Source organism: Halichoerus grypus, chromosome 10 (assembly GCF_964656455.1).
Source record: "Halichoerus grypus chromosome 10, mHalGry1.hap1.1, whole genome shotgun sequence".
Taxonomy (NCBI): Eukaryota; Metazoa; Chordata; class Mammalia; order Carnivora; family Phocidae; genus Halichoerus; species Halichoerus grypus.
The window spans coordinates 110,936,645-110,959,030 of NC_135721.1; the positions used below are offsets into that span (position 1 = coordinate 110,936,645).

General features: G+C 51.1%; 1 protein-coding gene across 3 annotated transcripts; it reads left to right on the plus strand.

Annotated features, from left to right (window-relative positions):
• Nucleotides 1–1,847: 1,847 nt before the first annotated feature.
• Nucleotides 1,848–16,481, plus strand: PDYN (prodynorphin). 3 transcript variants are annotated; one of them, XM_036093366.2, is made up of 4 exons: nt 1,848–2,801; nt 4,064–4,120; nt 13,471–13,618; nt 14,926–16,480. In XM_036093366.2, exons 3-4 carry the CDS (start codon nt 13,490–13,492, stop codon nt 15,562–15,564), a joined length of 768 nt encoding a protein of 255 aa, XP_035949259.1. In that variant the 5' UTR covers nt 1,848–2,801; nt 4,064–4,120; nt 13,471–13,489; the 3' UTR covers nt 15,565–16,480. The 3 variants fall into 3 exon arrangements, with proteins under 3 accessions (XP_035949259.1, XP_035949258.1, XP_035949263.1); XM_036093365.2 differs by lacking the exon at nt 4,064–4,120 and having other exon boundaries at nt 14,926–16,479; XM_036093370.2 differs by lacking the exons at nt 1,848–2,801; nt 4,064–4,120 and adding an exon at nt 11,019–11,125 and having other exon boundaries at nt 14,926–16,481.
• The last annotated feature ends 5,905 nt before the right edge of the window (nt 16,482–22,386 follow it).

Below are 22,386 nucleotides of genomic sequence, written 5' to 3' on the forward strand. Positions count from 1 at the left end.
CCAAACCCTGATGGTGTGAATCGGGATTATCCGCAGTGTCTCTGCCCTGGCTGTCCTTACTTACTCCTCTTTATGATGAACAATGGTCAAGAGAGGCCCCTACTCCTCTATTCGGGTACCGGCTGACTCCCAGGAATGGGAGCTGTTGTACCCCATCTCTTAGAGCCTTTGTCTATCCCAAGGTTATTACCAAGAGCTTACAGAGGTAGAGGTGGGGAGGCTGAGCAGGATGTGAAGAATAAGGAGGCTGGAGAGAGACTGGGGATGAAGCTGGGCTTAGGGAAGAAGAAGCAGTTGCAGCCCCAGGCTCCCAGATTCCCGGGGTGGCAGTGAGTCGACTCCACCCAAGCCCTCTGGGTCCCCTGGCCGGAAGCCAGCCTGATGTGTGGCCAGGCACTCACTGAGCCTGGGCCGTGGCCATCGGACACTGGGGACGGGGGCTTCCACACTGACATCCGAAGTCCTTTGCACCTGCCTATCAGACCGCACATGCTGCCTGAGAACACGGACAAGGAGGAGAAGAAAGGCAAATTCGGATCCCGAAGAGTCCTCTCTGAAAGGGAGGAGGTAGATGTTATCTCCAGGCTGGAGGGGAGTGGTGGGGGGAGCTGAGCTTTGGGGCCCAAAGGACTGGGCTCAACTTCTCCTCCCTCCCTGTGTGGCTGGGGCATCCATGCACACGTCTGCTGGTTGTGACGATACGGTGCAACATGAGGAAGTGTGTGGAACATAGTAGGTGCCCAGCAGACGGCTCCTTCCATCTTCCTCCTTGTAATGAATCAGGTGCAGGGAGAGGACCAGCGCCTGGAGAACGGAGAACGCTGGTGCGTCAGAGTGGGAATGATGGCATTAATCACAAGGACAGATGGCGATGGAGCACTCATTAAGTGTTGGCTGCGTTAAGTGATGCTGCCCACACCCTCTGTTTCACCCCCCACAAGAGCCCAACGAACTAGAGACCGTTATCCCCATTTTACAGATAAACAAACTGAAACTGAAGTTGGAAACTTGTCTAAGGTCTCTCCACCTGTGAGCTGGCAGAGCTGGGAAGCAAACCCACGTCTCCAATATTCTGAGCTACAGCCCTGTCCTACCTTGGACGGGGGTGGGGTGGAGGGGGTGGGGGGTGGAGAGAGACAGCCCCAGAGAGGGCAGCCCTGGGCCCCCACCCCTCAGCGTTGGCAGATTGGAGCCTTCGCACCCAGGAGGGCTGAGGGAGTGAGCGGGGGACTCTGGGGTCAGACAAGCCTGCGTCTGTTCCTAGCTAGCTTGATGACTTAACTGGCTGGCTGTCTTTGGGGACGTTTCTTCGCTCTGAAGCCTCTTTTTCCTCACCTGCAAGATGGGGATAATATTCACTACCTGGCCAGGTGGTGAGGATTCAACCCGACGGCTTTGGCTGAGTGCCTGGCCCAGCATCGGTGCCCAGGGAATGGGCCGCCCCTGCCAGGCTTCTGAAACAGACGTGCCTCCCCCCCCCACAAACTGCCTGTCTGCTGTTGACTGAGAGGAGAAGCATGTTCTTTTCCAAACTCAGAGACCCCCCCCCACCTTCAAGTTGCTGCTGGCATGGGCCGAGGGCTCCCAGGAGGTAGGGATGCCCCCCACCCAGGATGCAGGCAAAGGCACATCGGAGCCCATGTTTTGAGGGGGATTTCATGGTATTCATTTTGTGTTGCCACCAGAGAAAAGTAAACTGCAGCTCCTGGCTGCCGGGGAAGGGCTGAGCTCCTGCCAGGGCTGGTTGTGCCTGGCACCAGCCCAGGCATGTCCCAGAGTCGGCAGTGGGTGCAGGCAAGTGTGCACACAGAAGTGTTCCGGCACACGCGTGAGCAGCCGCACACGGAGCCGCCTCATCACACGGCACCGGCTCCGGCTGCCCCCCCTTCTCGTCGCTTCCCTCGTCGGGGGGCTCTCTGCTTCTTCCGCTGTCTCTAGATCCCTGTAGGCTCAGAGCCTGTCCTCTTTCCCAGTTTCCTTCTCTCTCTTCCTCTGACTCTCCCTGCGTCTCCCCCGTCTCTCTGGGTGGCCCCATCTCTGGCACTCCGCGTCTCTCCGTTTTTCCAACTCTTTCTCGTCTGTGTCACACACTATCTCTCTGACAGTGTCTCCTTCTCTTTCCGATTCTCTGAGTCTTCTGTTTCGCTGCTTCTCTCTCTGTGTCCCCATCTGTCTCCAGATCTGTCTGACTCCCTCTCTCTGTCTCCAGATCTGTCTGACTCCCTCTCTCTGTCTCCAGATCTGTCTCTGTATCTCTCTGTCTGCCTGTCTCTTTCTTTCTGTGTCTCTTTTTCCAACTCTTTCTATCTCTGTCCTTCCCTACCTCTCTCTCTCTCTTTTTTCTGTGACACTCTCCTGGAAACGCATCAAAGACTGAAGTGGCCGGATTTCAAGTGACAAACAGCACTACACCCAGGATCCAGCCCCCTCCCTGCACGGCTGCCTTCCTCCTCCACATCCCCTGTCACGAAGAGAACCTATTGTGTGGGGCCCAGGGAGTTGGAGTTGAAGGGCCCGGGGGTCTGCTCCTTTGACTGCTCTGAGCTGCTTCCCCATTGGCTCCCAGCAGCCGGTGCTCAGCAAGGGCTGAGCGACACGGGGAGGCTCTAGTCCATAAAAGGGGGGGGCGAGGCACCAGAACTGCCATTCTAAGGGGCTTTGGTGATGCTCACAGCCGCCTCGTTGGCACCTCCTTCCAAGCCAGAGTCAGGGAGACCCCTGCCTGAGTCCTGACCCAGCCACCTGCCACCACCCTCCGATCTGCTCGGCCAGAAGCTGCCCAGGGACAAAGAAGAGCACAGGTAATATCCGGAGGGGCACGGGAATCTCTCTTTTGATTATATCTGTTTTTCCTGGTCCTCTGGACCCGGAGGTGGTAGGAGCTCGGGCTGGGGGATTTCAGGTCTGGGTCTGATAATCCGGCAGATAGAGTCACAGATATGAAGCTAGTTTACAAACGCCAGATCCGTCTGTGTGAGATGGACAGTTCTTCGGAATCCCCCCTCGGTGCAGCCCCGGCTTAAATAGGTGGAAGGTTCTTCTCCCCCAAGAGGACCACCCCTTGGTTTTAACTCCAGGGTCTTCTTCTTCCCCAGCAGTCGGCACACACGGTTCCCATGTGAAGATGGGATACCTTGGGTGGAAGAAGTGAGTTGAGCCACTCAGGGTGGTTTTAAAGGTCAGTGATTCTCACCGGACTTAGAGAACAAGGTCTGGGGGAACGTTAATGAGATTCGGGGCTCTGGCATTTACCAGGTATCATGTACATCAATGTACAACCAAGTTCAGCCTTCTCATTCTTTTTTGGATCATGTTTAATTGCTGACAGGGTGCTGGCTTGAGTGGTTTCCTTTGACATAATTTACACAGAAATGAAGTTTGGGGCTATTTTGGTGGGAGGGAATGGGGAAAGGGAGTGACAGCATGCCAGAGACTCAGGCTTAGCAGGATTTTTCTTGTCAATTTTACTTTGAAAGGACTTGTTGCTTTCATGTAAATTATAGCCAAGTTGGGCAGGGAAGAAGCAGCTCAGATGGGAAAGTGATTTGCTCCCTGGTAAAGATATCCTTGTTCAAGGAAAGTATTATAGAATCCCAAAGTTTGACTCCAGCAAAAAAGCTGGTGAGTTTCAGAGAAAAGGAAAAAAAAAAAAAAAAAAAAAAGGCGGGGGGGAAGTCTGGTGACGACACGGAGGTTGAATAGTAAATTCTGTGACCTCGTACTTTTTTCCTGGGTATCTTTTATCTAGAATCTCTCCAAGCTTTACAAACATTCCTTAATTAAGCCTCCAACCTTCCCAGGGGAAACAAGCTCTTCAGGTTATTGGATCTGATTTCAATTCCCTTCCCACAGACTGAAAGTCTTCATTACCATCTTTCTTCCAAGGGTTGATAAAATATACAAGTCTTTCTAATTTGACAGGCGTTCCAGTCAAGATCCATTGCAAATGTTTCAGAATGCCAACCCCTGGCCTCCCCCTCCCATCACCACATCTCCCTCTCTTTTCCCCCTTTCTTCCTCCCCTCAATCCCACTCCACCTTGCCTTTTGTTCTATTTTTGCAGGTCATTTATCTCCAGGCACTGAGATCTGCGTGGGGGAGCTGTTGCAGCAGCCCAAGGGTGAGCTGCGCTGCCTGGGGGAGGTTTGCGTTTGCTGACGGGATCTCAAGCCCACTGCTTTGCTCCAGATGAGCTAGAGGTGTGATGGGTGGCAGGCAAATCTTGTGTCCCCGCTCGCAGCTGGGAGTGAGATGTCGCCATGCTTCCCGAGGATCCCAGCATGTTTTAGCAGAGCAGGAAAAGGGACTGGCTCGGGAGCTATTTGAGAAATTTGCCATCATCATAAAGCAAACGGACGGGGATTCGGGTCTTGCGATAACTCCTGGGAGCCAGGAATGGTCCGTATATTGTCTAAATGTGTGTCTCACAATCACCCAGATCTGGGCTCAAATCCCATGTCTCACCACTCATTTGCTGTATGATTTGGGGACAGTAGCCGAGTGTTCATATCCTCATCCACGCAGTACAGGTAATAGTATTCACCTCCGAAGGTTATTGTGAGACTCCCATGGGATACTGTAATTTGCCTGGCATTCAGTAGGTACTTAATAAATGCTAGAGTACCTGCTCAAGTTCTCACTGTCCAAAGCGGCAGAGTTGGACCGCTTCCCCCTCAGTCTTCATCACCCCCACACCATCGAGCCGTGCCCTACGTCCGGGAAATACATCTGGTATTTCAGTTTGTGGGGCTGGCACTCCCCTCCCCTCCCAATCCTGTCCTCTCCACACCAAGAGAAGACCATTTCTTCATCTATTGCCTCGGGATCAGGAAGTCTCTTCCTGATCGATCCTCCCTAGCCCCCCTACCGCTGCCTACCTCCTTGGGCCATTCTTATACAATTTTTGTATTTATTAGATGTCTTCCATCATTCTAAGTGGGATCAATAGTTGGTTTGATTTCAACGTGTGTCTGAGAAGGTGCAGTTGGCTAGCTGATTTCTCTCACCGTTTTCGCTCATCTCAGCCCATAAATGTTGGTTAATCTCACTGCATCGGACAAAGGGCTAAAATGATTTCACTGAGACAGGGCTGGCCATTGTGGAGGGCAGTAAATATTTCTGGAGACACTCAGTAAGCCCAGGATCAGGCCCTGGAGATGGAGCAGCGTCCTGGGTCCTTTGATGTTGGGCCTCATTAATCCCTCCCTCCCAGCCCAGGTCCAGATTGATGCTTCTGGCAGGAGGGTAAATGGCCCAGATCCACAAGGCACAGCCTTGGGCTCAGGAGGCTTCTCCCTGAGGCCATCCAGCTGTCCCCCTGGCCAGAGTGGGAGGCTCCAGGCCTGTTCACCATATTTGTCCGCCGTCATTTGGCTCTTTGACCTGTTATCGGACAGTTAGTTTAAGCTGAGAAGGGTTTAGTGAGCAGTTATTATGCGGTTGGCTCCCTGGTCCACTGGCAGGAGGAGGAACTGGTGTTTGTGATTACACAGTAGGTCAATGCGCTGAATCCAAGTCTACTTCCTGCGCTGCCTTCCCCGGCTCTGGTTCTGTTCCCTCCCCTCCTCCTCCTTCCCCTCCCCCGCTCCTCTGTTCCTCCTGTACCTTCTCCCTCTGGTCCCACCACCTCTCCCTCTCTGTTCTGCGCCATCTCTCTGCTTCTCTGGTGTCTTTATCTCTTTCTCTGTGCGCAAGAGTCTCTGCTACTCTTTGGCACACGTGCCTCTCTCTGTCTCTTTCTTCCTCTCTGTCTCTGTCTCTCTTTCTGCATCTCTATCCCCCTCTCTCTCTGACCCATCTTCCTTTGCCTTTCTCCCCATCCCTTAATTGCGTCAAATAACAAAGGGCGGGGGTTTCATGTGACTCCTGCTCTTAAGAATCATTCTTTTAAAAACAAAGTGAATAACCCCCCATGACCACGGAGTGCAGGGCCCTGTTTCACTCTGGTCCTCGAACAGCAAATGGCCCAGGAGAGAGGGCCGGCCCTGTGCGTGGGCCCCCATCCCACATGTTCTGTGCTTTGTTTGATTCTTGCCAGACTACACGGTGGGTTCACTTTCCATCCAGGATCCGAGCCCCCCATCCCCCCCAGGTGATAATCCATTCTTTGTTAATGACCCTAAAGGCCTCACAGGAACATCTTCCTCCACTTTTCAGGATCTCCCTTCGCCAGCCCCTGAAGACCCTCAAAGGTGAACTTTATATGTTTTCAGGTGGGGGTGGTGGTGGTGGTAAAACTCCAGAAACAGTCTCATCTCCAGGACCATGAGAATTTGGTGGGAGGACATTTAACGTGACCCCACGCCTCAGGGACTGTTTGTGGGTGGGGCTGCGGACTGACTTTCAAGCCTGCGTCTGCTGTGTCCTTGCCTCTCGGCCTTGACCTGGTGATCTTGCCTCTCTGGGACTCTCTTTCCCCATCTGGAAAATGAGGCTCATCGCGCTAGCCTCCTGGATTCTCCTGAGGGCGAACATGCAGTAATGGAGCTGAAAGCGAGTTTGGCCCTGTAGCCGGGCCTTACGCAGGGATGCTACGGACTCAGAGAGCCCAGCTCAGCCGTGCCTGCCCTTGGTCCCTTGGTCCTCACCCTTCCCGCCTAAGCCTGTGGCTGCCCCAGCAGTGGCCACAGGAGGCCACGGGCCTGGCACGCCCCTCAGCCGCCATGGGGCAGGTGGTTGGTCACTGAAACGCCATCTCCTCAGTTCGAGTCACCACCTGGGTGTGGGAGGTCCCAGCTCGGTCTCCACTTCCCTCCTGACTCATGATGTGACCTTAAACAAGTGACTTCATTCCTACCTTTTCCCGTTTCCTCTGCTATCAAATAGGGATAATCATATGCGATAAAGTGCTGGGAGAGATAATTGCAATGTTAAATCAAGCCATTATTATTCCATGCTGGCTTTTTAATCCTCTGAGCCCTCTGACTACAATATAGAAATATCACCGAGAGGAGACGAGAGGGCGGGCAGCTAGTCCCTTCCCTCTCCAGGAACTCTGGGGCCTGGGTGGGAGAGGGGACTTCTGTGTCGCTGGGGCAGCCCTGGCGCAGGGCAGGGGGTGATGCAGCCCCTTCACGGACAAGAAGTGAGAAGCTGAGGCTCGGGGAGGGGAGCGACTCCCCTCCGATTTTTCCCAAGAAAGTCAGCTTCAAAACTATGAGAATAATCTGAATTAGAAAAATAGTGATAAGATTAAATGAAAGCAGGGGTCGGCAAACTTGGTCCGTGAAAGACCAGCTAGTCGATATTTTGGGGCACCTGGGCTTCCAGTCCCTGTCTCAACCCTCCGCTTACGATAGTAAGCACATGGGATGGGGAGGGGTGTTGGAGGCGATCTCAGGGTTCTCCAGAGAAACAGAAACAATAGGATGTGTGCATAGAGAGAACGAGATTGAGTAGAAAGAGTTGGATCACCTGATCATGGAGGCTGGCGGGTCCAAAATTTCCTTGCCTGTTAGGGGAGAATCACCCCTCCTCCTCACCAGCCCCTGCTTCCCTCCCTGGGCTGTCACAAAGCCCACGAGGCACTGGCTGAGGAGTCCTTCAGAGACCTGCAAGTAAAGAGAGTTTTTCTGTGGGAGGGGCTGTGGGGAGGCCCCCTGGCCCACCCAGTCCGTGAAGGGGGCCCCTCCTTCCCTGGGGGACAATGCATGCTCTCCACTGGGGTCTGTGCACCTGACGCTGCCCCTCTGCCCCCCAACTGGGCTTGCTTCCACTTCTCAGCCCATGAGCATCCAAGTGCCGTGTCTTCTTAGCTCTTTCTGGATCGGAGTTGACGCGCTGGCAGGGCTATCTCTGATGTACGACTTCAAGAAAATCCCCCAAGCAAAGGTGAAAGGACCCATCTGGCATGGCACAATAATTGTTTATCCTACAATAGGCAGGAAATAGGATTGCGTGGCGAAAATCTCAGGGCTGATGTGTCATTATTAGAGTCAGCTTTTAACCCAGAGAGATCTGGTCAGAAGCCTAACTCCCATTTACAAGCCAAGCGAACTGGGGCAAGCGACTTCGCCTTCCCCAGCCTCAGTCTTCTCCTCTGTACAAAGGGTATAAAGACATTCGCCCCCGGCTTGTGGTGAGGAATTAGAGTCATGTGTGTAAAGTGGGAACGCACAGCCTGGCACCTAGTAGGCTCTTGAGCTGTGATGGCTGTTATTGGACCGATGTGACCATGCATACGGAGCACGCAGTCCCGCCTGGCACACAGTAGGCCCTCCGCACGTGGCCGTTCATTCATTCAACAACTTGTTTTTTGGAGTTTCAACTGTGTTCCAGGCCTTTGTTATCACTCCTTTTTGCCTTCTTCTTTTCGCACCTCCTATAGCCTAAAAGTTGCATGGAGCCTTCATACTCCACTATTTAAAGCACCTACTATGTGCCAGGTACCTTGCCAGGTGCCCTGTGCATGATCTCTTACTTAATTCCTACACTCACCCCCTGATGCATTATTATTAGCCCTATTATGTAGCCAAGGAGGCGGAGACACAGCAAAGTTAAGTAAATTTCCCAGACTGGGGCTAAGGGGTGGGTCGGGATTTGAATCCGCATAACTAAGCACTTGGTGACCCTGCTTCTGGGTCAGGAAGCAATTGGAGGCACCCCTCTCCTTTCTGACCCCACGCTGCTTCTCCAAGTTGTTGGAGTAGGCAGTGCAGGGGCCGCAGAGTCAAGTGTCTATCAGATGCTCAGCAGCAGACGTGAGGGAAACCACTGGGTGGGGACAGTGGTGACCAGGCTGCACATGTCCCTTGGGTGACTGTTGCCATATTACAATGCAGGCCCGATGTCTCCAGAACTTCTGATTTTTTTTTAAGATAAGCTGCAAATTAAGATTTTGAAATGTAAAAATGTCCCAATTTAAAAATGGTGGCAACAGAATTAAAAAAAAAATCCCTGTGCAAGTCAGGCGGCCAGTCTACAGCATCTGGATGTTTGCCTTGTGCAGGGAGAGGGCTGCAGGCTGGGGAGGAGGAAGCCAGAGGTCTCAGCCCTGCCTGACCCTGCTTGACCCCTCTCACTGCCCTAATCCTCCCTAGGCAGCCCTCTGCTCGCTCCCCATGCCATTAACCTCCCTCCCCAGCTCTTCCTGGGAAACCCACTAAGGCCCAGGGAGCCAAGGCTGTGACAGCGGGGCGTGGGGGTGTCTGTGGGGGGGAGATGGGGTGAGAGGGGCTTTGCTGGAAGACAGGGACTCAGCCCTTCCCAGGGCCAAGGAACCACAGCTCTGGTCACGCCTTGAGCAAGTCAGGGAAAGAATCAAAGCCTCAGAATAAAGCCCCTAATATTCATCATGTGACCTGGTTCCTTCTTCTGCCTTTCCCCACCCCCTCATCCCTCCTTCTGGCTCCCTTCCCCTTCCTGTCTGCCCTCTTTTACCTCCTCTTCCCTTCCCTCTCCTGGCTCCCTGGTTTCCAAAACATTAGCTGAATTTCCTTTAGCAGTGTTGGTTTTAGACAACTGCAGTCCCTGTGAGGTTTCTCTGGGGGCACGGAGCTGTGATCCAGAAAAATTCAAACTAGGCTTCCCAGACATCAGGGTGGCCTGTGTATTCACTCAACAAACCTGGGTGGAGCTCTTGTTTGCATTGGAGCCCTGTGTGCTGTGCTGGGCACACTGTTCACGCATCCGTTCATTCATCAGTCCTCAGACGGCCTTAGTCTTCCCATAGCATTAGAATGAAATGCAGATTCCTCACTATCTGCCCACAGCTCATCTCTCTGCTTTTCTAGCCCAGTCTCCTGCCTCATGCCCCCTTATCTACCCTGGCCTCTTTGTTATCCTCACATGCACCACACACCCTCACCATAGCGACTTTCACTTGCAGAGTTGAAGTCCCCCCCAGTCAGGGAACTCAGAAAACAAGAAGCAGTTATGTGATAGAGCCAGCCTAGGTGACTGTGGGAGCTCTGAGGAGGGGCCTAATCTAGGCAGACTTCCTGGAGGAGGCAACTGAGGCTGAGTTTTGAAGAACAAGTCAGAGTTAGCCAGGTCAGAGGGAGATGGGAGTGGATGGGTGGGGTGACAGAGGTGTTCCAGGCAGAGGGAAACCCTTGGGTGAAGCTTGGAAGATGGGGCGCATGGGGCATTCATGTTGGAATTGCAGGTGGTGTGGTCAGGCCCACATCAGACAAAGCTCACAGCCAGGCTGGGTGCTGTGCATTTGCTGGGATCCCTTAGACAGATGACATAAGCTCTGTGCTTCCATTTTGCCACCTATAAAATGGAAAGTATATTAGTCCCAGTTTTATGGGGTTGTTAGGAGGCAGATGGGTTAAGACGCAGATGGGTCTCAGCAGGGCCTGGCACGCAGTGAGCACTAGTCAGCGTCGGCTCCGCTTGGTGGGAAAGCCCATGAGCATCTGGGGAAGAGGCAAGCTTCCTCTCAAGGGCAGTGGAGAGCTGGGATGCAGGGCAGGGGTGCAGTCAGACTGGGAAGATTGGAGGCTGCTCTGGAGCCAGGAGGAGGCTGCTTGGGAGGGAGGGAGGGAGGGAGGAAGGGAGAAGCTGGAGCCTGGGGGTGGGGGTGGAAGGGGGAAAGGGGAAGCCTGGCCAGTACCCCGTGGTTAAGAAGGTGGGCTCGAGGCAGACCCCCGGGATGCAAATCCCTGCTTTCGCTGCTTACTCGCTCTAGAATCTTGTCAAGCATCTTAACTCAGTTTCCCGATCTGTAAAGTGGGCATGACAATAGTACCCTCCCCAGAGAGTCATGATGAGTAGAAATGAGTTCATTCATGAGAATCGCTCAGAATGTCACGAGTACTTAACATCCATCTGATCAGCTAGGATTATTATTAAATATAAAGTTAGTGGATGAAAGGAAAGGCTGCTGACGTTATTTTTGCCTGGGACAAAAAGGATCTCAAATCGGGCCTCCTGCCTTGGCAGCCGCGCTGTGTGGGAAGCCTGGGGGCCAGGAGATGTGTAGTGTAGGCTCCTCCCCAGCAGGGAAATCACTGCCGATCTCCTAAGGGGCCAGCCCCGACATCGCCATCGCTGATAAAGGAGAAAACAGGAGCTCTCTGCTTTGTGTCTGCATAGAAGACGTATAGCTCACTCTTCCGGAGCCCAAAGCTGCTCAGCAGCTGGTTCTACCACGAGAGAATGTCCAGGGCAGGCAAGAGAGGTGGGATGGACCCACGTCCACTTTCCTGGGTTTTCTTCTCTGAGCCTCCCTTCTTTGGGGAGCAGAACTTGCCCAGCCTCGAGAGAGGCCCGGGTTCTCTCCTTCAATCGCTGTGTGACCTCAGGAGATCTGCCAAGCCTCTCTGAGCACCAGTGTTCTCATCTATAAAGTGGGGATGGTGATACCCACCTCCCATAGTTGGTGGGTGGATTGAGGACAATATACAAGTCGAAGGCCCTAGACAATGGGTCCTCTGGGTCTTACAGAGGGTTCAGCTGGTAATGAATCAAAGTTGCTCTGGAAATTGTAATCATTAAGGGCACAAGTGTGGGGAGTCAAGCAGAACAGCCTTGCACCCCAGCTTGGGCGATTCACTGAACCGGAAGTGCCCACTTCACTGGGGAGGAGTAGATGGGATGATGGGCCTAGGGGCTCAGTTCAAGGCCTGGAGCACAGTAGGGCTCCGTAAATGCTGGCTGGGATCTTACTAGGTGTACTTGGGCTGGGGGGGGAGAGGACTGTGTGTCCCGAGGGGGAGACCCGTCTCTGGGCTACAACGTGGGAATTTGGGGCCATGGGAGGTATCCTCTAAATCCCCTGAGCAAACAGGGCAGTTTGCTGCAAAGGCAGGCACGGGAGACTTGGAGGAGGGAAGGAGGACAGCATCCCTATGAGCAGTGTGACAGGCGTCCGGCTGCAAAGACGAGGCTGGGAAGAGCCTGGAGCCTCCCACCCTGCGTGGGGTGTCTCAGGGGAACTCCCCATTTCCAGTTGGGAGAAAGGTCCTGTGCCCCCTTTTGAATGGCGTTGAGTCTTGATATTTGGTTTATAAGGAGTTAATTATGAGAGGAAGAGCTTTTAACAGACTATTTGTGAAGCATGAGCTCCCATGCCTAGCATTTACTGCATGCGCCTGCTATGGGCGGGTCAGGGACACAGCCCATGACAGGTAGCGCCCGTGTCCTGAAGGAGCTAACACTCCAGTGGGGGCGACGATGCTCGCCAAGACCAATAGCAAACAGACACCAAATCCATAGGATCCTATGAGATGGTGAGTGCTCTGGTTCCAACAAAGCAGCGTGACAGGAGAGGGACCAGGAAGCGGCATTAAATGCAGGGGGCAGCAGATGGCTCCCTGGTGATTTGACATTGCCTTCATCTAATTACAAGAAGGAGCAAGCCCTGTGAAGATCTGGGCTAAGAGTACTGCAGAGCGGGGGATGGAAAGTGCAAAGACCCTGGGGTAGGAGCAAGCTTGCAGGTTTGAGGAACACAGAGAGAGACAAAAACAAGACACAGCTCCTGCCTTCATGGAGCCAAAGCCTGAAGACTCAGATAATTAGCAAATAGTGGAATATTTTGATGGAGGAGGCACAAGTTTCAGGGTGAATGCAAAGGAGGAGCATCCTATCCAGCCTCGGAGATCAGGGAAAGCTGCCTGGAGGAAGTGATATCAAATGTAGGGCCTAAATTAGCAGGTAACAGAAGAGGAGAGGAAGGGTTTTCCAGCAGACGGAACAGCATAAGCCAAGTCCTAGAGATGGGACAGGGCCTGATACATTTATTAGGGGAATTGCAAGTAGCCGGATGTGGTTGGGACCAAGTGTTAGGGTGTAGGGATAAGACTGAGGGTGTTCCTGTCATTTAGAAAAGGGGCCAGGCCTGACCCAGCCTAACAGATGCAAACGCAGCATTGCCATGTTGAGCGGGACGTTTTAGGGTGTGCAGGAGGGTTCCAAGAAGGAACTGGAGGCAGGGAGGCCGGCTCGGAGAAGGTAGAACAATGGCCATGGCAAGTAGAATGCTGGGGTGAAAAAGGCAAATTCCAGAGAACTTACAAGGCAGAAAGGACTGGTCTGGGGACAAGCTGAGGCCTGGGGACAAAGGCAGGTGATGGGGCCTCAAAGAATCCAGGAAAGCAGATACTGAGGGTCTTCTGGCTTGGGGGATGGGCAAAGTGGGTTTTGAAGGCTGACGGACCCAGGTCAAGTCCTGGCTTGTCCACTGCCTAGCTGTGCGGGCAATCACTTGCCCTCTTTGAGCCTCAACTTCCCCACCTATCTGATAAAAATAGCAGAGCCCACCTCCGGAGCTATTACGCAGATGAATGTGAGCTCGGGGAAAAGTTGCTGGCATGTGGCAGGTACTCAGCACGTCAATTCCTTTCCTTGACCCCTGGCCTTGGGCACCCACTGAGCCTCCTGGGGCCTCTATTTTCCTGACTGTGAAATGGGAATGGGAACATTGGCCTTGCAGTATTTCCGCAGGGGTTGGCGAGATGGCCCAGGACACTGACACAGAGTAGGCGCTCACAGATTCATCCTCTTCTCTTCCTCCCTCCCCAGCGGGAAGAGCAGAGACAGCATGGCCTGGCAGGGGCTGGTGCTGGCCGCCTACCTCCTCGTGCTCCCCTCCGCCATGGCGGACTGCCTGTCCCGGTGCTCCTTGTGTGCTGTGAAGACCCAGGACGGGCTCAAGCCCGTCGACCCTCTGGTAGGTTTCAGGATGCCCAGGTCCTGGGCCTGTGTGTGGAAGGGGCCATCTGTGCGGAGTCTGGGCCACTGTGTGTCTGTCCTGTAGACTCGTCCTACCTGTGCCAGACAGATCCTGCCCTGGAGTCGGCCGGCGCAGGTTCCCACCTCCATCCCCACCTCGGACCTCACCACCACCGGCTTGCTCTGTTCTGGGAAGGATACTCAGGTCTCCAGGGAACCTGATGCCTGGCAACAAGGCGGGTCATTAAGGAGGCAGTGCTGGCTTTGGGAGTGGGCAGCCTTTTGGTAACTTTCCAGGGCTTCTTACCACCAGGCTGCTGGGCGCCTCCCAGTCTAGTCATTCCCATGGAAGGAGATCTTTCCACCACCACCAAATGCCAGGATCTGGTGGAGAGGATCCAAGCCTTGACCCTTCTCCTGGGTCTTAGCGTCTCTTGGCCTGGCCTTGTTGGCTTTGCTTTGAATCAAACTCCCCCACGTGTCTCTTCCTTGATGGCAGACAGGTGAGAGTAAAGGTCCCAAGGGTGTGGTGGACGGAGCACTGCCACTTTCTCACTCTAAGACCCCGGAACCCCGCCTCTTCAGTTTCCACATCTGCAAAATGGGCGTGATTCTATGAGATAACAATGCGAAGTCCTCAACACACGGTTCTAGTCGCTCTTCAGCGAGAGGCACATGATCACAGGGGAGCACAGAGGTTAAGCACCAGGGCTTGTGGCATTAGCCTGCCTGGGTCCAAGTTCCAGAATTGTCCAGTGTTGTCACTGCTATCCTCATGACCATCATCGTGTTCACATTCAAATTCCCCCAGCACTCCTATGAAGGAGATACTTTTGTCCCCCGGGTTTGATGAGCCCTCAGACCCCTCACATGTGTTCTCTCCACCAGCCTGCATGGCTTCCGTGTCTCTCTATCACATGGCAAGAACATCCTTCACACTTGGGAAAGGTGGGGAGAACCAAATACTCCCTCTGGAGTCAGGAGCTCAGAGGATGAGTGAGCACACCACAGAGCACTCCAGGAAGATCTTACCTGGGATGTTGGCATTGCGTTTCGTAGCCGCGTTTCCCTGGGAAAGTTGTTCCACCTCTCCACGTCTCTTTCCTCCTCTTACACACAGGTGCACAGTCCCCTACCTTCATGCACCCCTGGGAGCATTGAAGTGGGAAGCCTGGGGCTTAGTAATGGCAGCTACTTTTGATTTTCTGACATGGGAACAGGGACTATCTGGGGCAGGGGAGTGCATGGCGTTTGATGGTCCGACGGGGGTGACGTTACCACTCTGGTCTTTGGGCGGTTTTGCAGATTTGTTCCCTGCAATGCCAGTCCGCTCTGCTACCGGCTGAGGAGTGGGAGACATGCCAAGGCCTTCTGTCTTTTTTCACCCCCTTCACCTTCGGGTTCAATGGCAAAGAAGACTTGGAGACCAAGGCTGCTTTGGAGGAACCCTATAGTGAGCTGGCCAAGCGCTCTGGGCCCTTCCCGAAGGAGCTTGAGAAAAACAGATTTCTCCTCAGCACCCCGACAGAGAATGCCCTGAGCAGGAGCCTGGCGGAGAAGCTCTGGGGTTTCTCTGGCAGATTGGGTGAGGGAGAGGAGTCTGAGCTGATGGGGGACACCCAGCTGAATGATGATGCCTTGGAGGCTGGGGCATTGGATTCCAATGAGGAGGACACCAAGGAGCAGGTCAAACGCTATGGGGGCTTCTTGCGCAAATACCCCAAGAGAAGCTCAGAAGTGGCTGGGGAGGGGGACGGGGATGGAGGTAGGGCAGGCCACGAGGACCTGTACAAACGCTACGGTGGCTTCTTGAGGCGTATCCGTCCCAAGCTCAAATGGGACAACCAGAAGCGCTATGGAGGTTTTCTCCGGCGCCAGTTCAAGGTGGTGACTCGGTCTCAGGAAGACCCCAATGCCTACTCTGGAGAGCTTCTTGATGGGTAAACCCCTCCCCATCGTGGAGTTGAGTCAGGAGCTCCCCCTGACACCCTTCCAGATTGGAGTGCCCTCATCCATCCTACCTTACATCCCCTGTACCCATGCTTAGTTCAGCCTGGTCTGCAAAACATCCAAACCCAGCCTGCCTCTTTTCTGCCTGGGGTGCAGTGTTTGTCTGGAGTCAGCAAGGAGGAAGGATGGAGGTTCCCCTCTCCAGTAGGCTCAGTGCTTGGTCCCAACTCTAGAACATTGAAACTACTGCCAACAGCAGCTTTTGCTATTAACCCCTCCCCCCATTAATGTGACTCCCCAGTTTCAGGAATCCAGACTGACTTGTTCTTCATCCCTCTAGATAAATAGCAAAACAAGATAAAGAAACAAATAGAAATCCTAACACTTTATCCCAAACCTTAAAGGACCTCCTTGTGCTCCCCACTTCGGAGACCATGCTTTAGGTAAAACACTCAAATGCTGCATTTTATTGGAGCAGGAAGTTCTACACTAGAGCGTTCAGTCCTCCAGTGGGCACGTGTTCTGTTGTGTTCTCTGTGTTCTCATTGTTTAGAAACACACCTCCGAGGAACCGAGTTCCTGGACTCCAGTTCATGTTGGTACCTTGGATAGCACCCAACTCCTCACGTGAGAGGAAGGGCATGAAAACCCCTTCCAAAATGGTAATGAGAGCAGTTCTCCCACTGAATACTGAAATGATCAGGAAGGGAGCAAGACAAACCAATTTGCTCTGTGCAGCAAACTAAAAATGTGGACCAGTTCCTTCAGCCCTCATTAAACTAATTAAACAGATCGGCAGCACACTCCTACCCCAGGATGAACTGAAGCTGAGTCAAGTTGATGAGGTTAAGCACAACCATGTTCTTGAGCAGCTGAATTGGCCGCCGAGAGTCTTAGCCATCTGGCCAAACATATGCATTGGGCATTGGGTAAGGGAATCCAGAAGCAACAGCTAGAAAGACAAAAAGGCCTTCTTCAACCCCTGTGATGATTCTTTCCGCTTGATTTCTCAGAATAAAACCAGAAAGAGGCATGAAGTGATTAAGTGTTTGAGGCCAAATGAATTCTCTTGATTCAAATAACCCAGAATCAGAGGCAGAGACCTCCCAATGTCTTGGTTTCAATCAAATTCTTCTCTCTCTGTTGCTCTTGCTCGCTCATCCCCGGGCACTATGGTTTGGTCTGTGGGTCCAGGAGGCTGGGCTGGATAGGAGAGGAAAGGGTCTTGAGTTCAGTTAATTTGTATATAATGCTACTGAGCATACCTCTTCATGCGCAACCCCCAGGTCCCTCATGATGTTCTGAAATGTATGGATTGTTGTAGGGTTAACTTGGTGTGCTTTTAAAAAATCCCACTTATGCAATTTACCCAGAATTTGCTTATTCCTTAGCAGGCCTATGTTATTTCCTACTCCTCCAGTGCAATAAATAAAAGAAAGATGGTGATGACTTGGGGTGTGTATGTGTGCGCCTCAGTCTCCAGAGCGTGGAAAGACCATTTGCAGAAAAGAGTGCTGGGGAATGAAAAATACACACACAGACACACACACACACACAAAGACACACACACACACATATTCATGTCAGAAAACTAAGTGTAGGATAACAGAAAGAGCACAGACTTGAGAACGCCTTCACCCTAAATTTGAGATCTGTGTGATGTTGGGTAAGTTATTTGCCTCTCTGAGCCTTAGTTTCCTCTCCTGTAAAAGAAAGACCCCCTGACTCCCAGGGACTGTCTCCTATGCTGGATTACTAAGGCAAGAGGGACAACTGTTCCTAGACAAAGTGAAGAACTCTCTAGAGAGTGCATGGCATAATGTCCTTTACTAAAATGACATGCTTTATTAAATGGCATCGAGGAGATATCTTAACATAGGGCTGGTGTGGAAGAGTCTCAGTAGCTCCAGACCTCGTGGGTCCCATTTGGCCACTGGTTTTCTGAGTGACTTTATAGAAAACACAGGGCCAGGGAGTTCGGTCTCCTTCCTTCTTTCCTTCATTCAAGAAAGAATTCATTGAAAGCCTACTGTGTGGTAGGTCTTTTTCTAGGTGCAGGAGGTACAGGAGAATAAAATGGACAAGGTCTCAGCTCTTATGGAACTTATAGTCTGTGGGTGGGCAGACAAGTAAACAAAAATATAAATCTAAAATTAAAAATTAAATTTAAAAAATAAATAAAATGTAATGAATGTAAAATTAAATATAAATGAAATTTAATATAGTGGTCATTATTGTGAAAGGAACAACTGGGATTTAGTAATAATGGATAATAGGGGTAGGGGAGGAATATCCCCAGGGTGTTCAGGAAATCTTTCTTGAGGGATATTCTATTCTTGCTGTTCATAGGATCATCAAGTTGGAAGGAACCTAAGGTTGGGATTATCTCCTCCAACTACCTACTCTGTGCCAAAATTGACACACTGACAATAAATTTTTAACTTGGATTTCACAACATATTGCTACTCCTTAATAATTCAGTGTGGGGAAGTTCTATCTTTATGTTGGGTTGAAATTAAGGTTTCTTGTCACTTTGATGCATTGGGTCCTGATTTTGCTGTCTACCAGCCCAGGAACCTTTTCAGAATTTTCTGTTGCTTGCAAACAAATGGCTCCTAACTATCTCAAATAAGTTAAATGAACAACAACAAAAAAAAAAAAAAAAAGAAGAAGAAAAGAAAAGAAAAACCTAAACCTAAACCCAAAACTAAAACCAAAACCAAAACCAAAACCAAAACAACTAAGTAATTTGTTGGCTCACATAAATGAATACAGGATATTTACTTCAGGTACAGCTTGATCAAGGGCCTCAAAAAGAACACCGACACTTCTCTATCACTAAGATTTTTTCTCCTCTGTGTTGGATTCATTCTCAGACTCCACATGCTTTTCAGATGCTGACAACAGCTCCAGGCTATACCATGCAGGTTCAGGTCTAGCATGCTATTTTCACAGGAAATCCCCGTCAGAGTTTCACTGTACCTCATTAGCTCTGATTGGGTCATATGTCCAGTCCTGAGCTCATGCCAATCATTATGGACAGGTTAATGTGATGCTCTGATTGTCAGGACTAAACCACATGGGCAGCCAGGGATCGATTCAATCCAACTCAAAGACCATGAGAGACGATGGACTCTGAAAAACAAACTGAGGGTTCTAGAGGGGAGGGGGGTGGGGGGATGGGTTAGCCTGGTGATGGGTATTAAAGAGGGCACGTTCTGCATGGAGCATGGGGTGTTATATGCAAATAATGAATCATGGAACACTATATCAAAAACTAATGATGTAATGTATGGTGATTAACATAACATAATAATAATAAAAAAACACAAAACAATCCAACTCAAAGTAGTTGGACTAGAAGTGGGGAAGGGGAAGTTTTTCTGAGGACAATTGGAGCATGGTTCCCAGTAGGAGAAAGAATAAATGCCAGCCCACCAAATAATATATTGTCAACCCCCCCACCCCAGTGAGTGAAATTAGCTGGGTGGGACCTGGGGCAAACTGGAGAGTGTATGTCATGGGGAATATGGGCTCAGGGTAGCCAGATTTGATCTTTAAGAGACCACAGAAATTTGACTTTGCTTTTTCTCCATATAAGTAATTTTTTAAAAGAAGTATTGAGTAGGACAAACAATAGCATCTTTGGGACAAGACACATCACTTTCTTACCACTATTCTGTGACCTCTCTAAATCTTTTTTTTTTTAAATAAGAAACACTTCTTTTTTGGGTTTTTACATTCTCCGCATATGCCATGGATTCCAGAATACTATTGCTCTCTACTCCCTTTTCTGGACCCATTTCACTTGGTCAATGAGACATGGCCATGGACGGTGGAAAGAACCTGGCTAGGGGTCACAGAGAGCTAGGCGGAGATCCCACTTTCCTGGGTGGCTCTGGGAGAGCCACTGCACTTCACTGAGCCTTGGTTGTGTGTGTGTGTGTTTAAGATTCATTTATTTATTTGAGAGAGAGAGAGAGCGCGCGTGCACGCGCGCAAGTGCGGGGAGGGGCAGAGTGAGAGATAGAGGGGAAGCAGACTCCCCCACTGAGCGCAGAGGGAGATCATGACCTGGGTGGAAACCAAGAGTCAGATGCTTAACCAACTGAGCCACCCAGGCGCCCCTGAGCCTCAGTTTTCAATCTGTCGACTGGGGAGGAAAACTCTGACTTCCGTCACCGGAGGTTTCGGTAATGGGAAGTCTCAGGTGCATCTGGCACACAAGAGGCTTATGACACGAGGTGCTGCCCCATCTTGAAGGGTGATGCCTCTGATGACGGTATTCCAGATGTCACCCGAGCGAGGCAGACACCTGTGGAAAGAGCAAAATTCTCCTGATGGTAAGAGAAGGATGAAATTAAAAAAAAAAAAATTATTTTCTGTTGCTCTATAACATACATGCTGTCGAGTGTACTTAATCTTAAGTGTGCAGCTCAGTGGATTCTTACATATGTATACACCCCTGTGACCACCACTCCGATCACAATATAAAGCATTTCCAGCACCCCAGAGGGGTGATCACTTTTTTATGAGGGATGGAGAGCAAGCCAGAGGAAGGATTGGAACAAAAATATCGCAGACCCTGCAGAGTCCTGATTCTCTGTCCATGTCACCAAGGCCACTGTGCAGCAATCACAGATCAGTCATTGGTTAAGGGATGCCAACATCCCGGTAACCTTAGAAGAGCATGTTACTAATAAGCACGCCGTTTCCACGACAACGCCATACACCATCCGCAGCGAGGAAAGTCTTTTTATAATGATCATGACAATCATAATGATCTCTCGGATTTAGATCATCCCTCCCCCACCCCCAGCTCCAAGCCCTTCACACAAACAGGCCCAGTGATGGGGCTTGTCTATTAATTAAGGGCCCCCAAGTGAAGACAACAAAAATCCCCACGACAGTGCTGGGAACAATGGTTCCTAATAGGTGTCATTTCAGCATTCTTGATTCATGTGCTGCGTCCATGTGGACTCCCATTGTAGCTCTGGAGGTTTATAACAAAGATTTATAATTATTCTTCTGATATGTAAATTTGCACGTAAGTTGCACTTCTACCCTATTTGTCTTGTTCCTGTCTAACTTGAGCCAAGCCCCATTATTCTTTGTCCCCAGGACTCCCCTCATTCTTAGTCGCTTTTGACGTGAAGTTTGCCATCGGAAAATGCCCACCTAGCTCGTTCTTAACCTCCCTGTTACACCAGCATAGCTCCTAAAGGGCCTGCCCCCGTGTCTGTGAAATTTGGGAGTGCTTTCCTGTCCCTGGGAAGATCCATGCGGGGTTTGGACTTGGAGAAGGAAGGAGCACTGGACTGAGAGTCTGGGGACCTAAGCAGCTGATTGAGTGTGGCCAGGCTCTGCTAACTCGTAATGGGGGTGGGCTTTGGATTCTCCAGGACACAGTTTTCTCTTTTGTAACATGAAAAATGTAAAATGGATAATATCGTAAGGACTTTTGTCCTTTCTAAAGCTGACACATAACACTTGTCTTGCATCAAGCCCTGCACCAATAAATGATGAACAAAGCAAATGACCTTCGGTTTCCTTGTCTGACAATGGGGGCGATGATTTCTACCCTGGCAGGTAGTGGGGGTCACATAAGAAGACACAGGAACAGTGCTAACACCATCCCAATCCGAATTCATCCGATCACCTGATGAATGTTTATTGAGCAACTGTTGTATACCCTGCACTGGGGTAGGGGCAGGGGATTCAGCAGTGATCAAGTAGAGTCCCTACTTCATGGGGCTCACTTTCTAGGGGGAGGAGAGCAATCACCTATAGATTAACCGATGGGTCAATGTTTCAGGGGGGTATGGGTGCTATGAAGGAAATTAGAGGGTACAAGATGCAAGTGTTGGCAGATGGGAGGAGTTACTCAGGGGAGTCCCAGAGGCTTCTCTGGTTGGGGAGCCCATTTGGCCAGAGGTGTGTAGGAGGTGGGGAGGGGGAGCCTTGTGTGTTTCTGGGGGAGAGCATTCCAGGCAGGGGAGCAGTGGTGCAAAGGCCAAGAGGAGGGTGCATATTTGCTGTGTAGAAAAGAGTAAGAAAGCCAAGGGGAGGAGTGAGGGCAGAGGGTAGGAGGCAGGCTGCAGAAGCAGATAGGACAGGTCACAGACACCCCCCCACCCCCAGGACTCGGCACTGTCCCGGTGTGCACCATTACCCATAGAATTACTAGAGACTCCTTTACTCTCAAAGTGCCTGTCTTGAGTAATATAGCATCTCATTGCCCAACTTATGGGCATGGGAAGGACCTTGACTTTTGCTCGGGGTGAGGTGGGAGCACTGGAGGGTCTTAAGCACAAGAGGGACATTATCTGACACAAAAATTCAGAGGAATCACGCTAGCTGCCATGTGGAGAGCAGGCTGCAGGGAGCATAGGGGTATCAGGACTCTGCCAGTGGTGTTGGTGGATTGCATTTAAGAAACCAGAGGACAGAAGTCAGCTGACAGCAAACTCCACCTGCCCTGCCCCCGCTCAGCTTTGAAAAATGTTGCCTCAGTGGTGTGAGTTTTGAGCTTCTGGGGAGAAAAGTCCCTGAATTGGGACTTGCTTTACATAAAAGGTGAACTATTGGAAAGTGTATAAATCTAGTTTTTACAAATCGGATTGCATTTTAATGCACGGGGGAATATTGCTATTCAATTTCCTTTTGGATTTTACAGATTACGACAGTGCCTCTTGCCCATTTGGAGACATTTGACAAAGTCATAAAAGCATCAAGAAGGCTCCTGTGAAATGCACCAAGAGTCAGGGTTCAGGTATCAGACATTTACTGAGCCTCCATCCCGGGTCCGGGCACAGG

Bases quoted from the DNA above. Each gene is read 5' to 3' on its own strand.
- PDYN (XM_036093366.2), top strand. From the start codon at position 13,490: ATGGCCTGGCAGGGGCTGGTGCTGGCCGCCTACCTCCTCGTGCTCCCC. The intron at 13,619-14,925 runs GTAGGTTTCAGG...GCGGTTTTGCAG, and splicing joins TCAAGCCCGTCGACCCTCTG to ATTTGTTCCCTGCAATGCCA.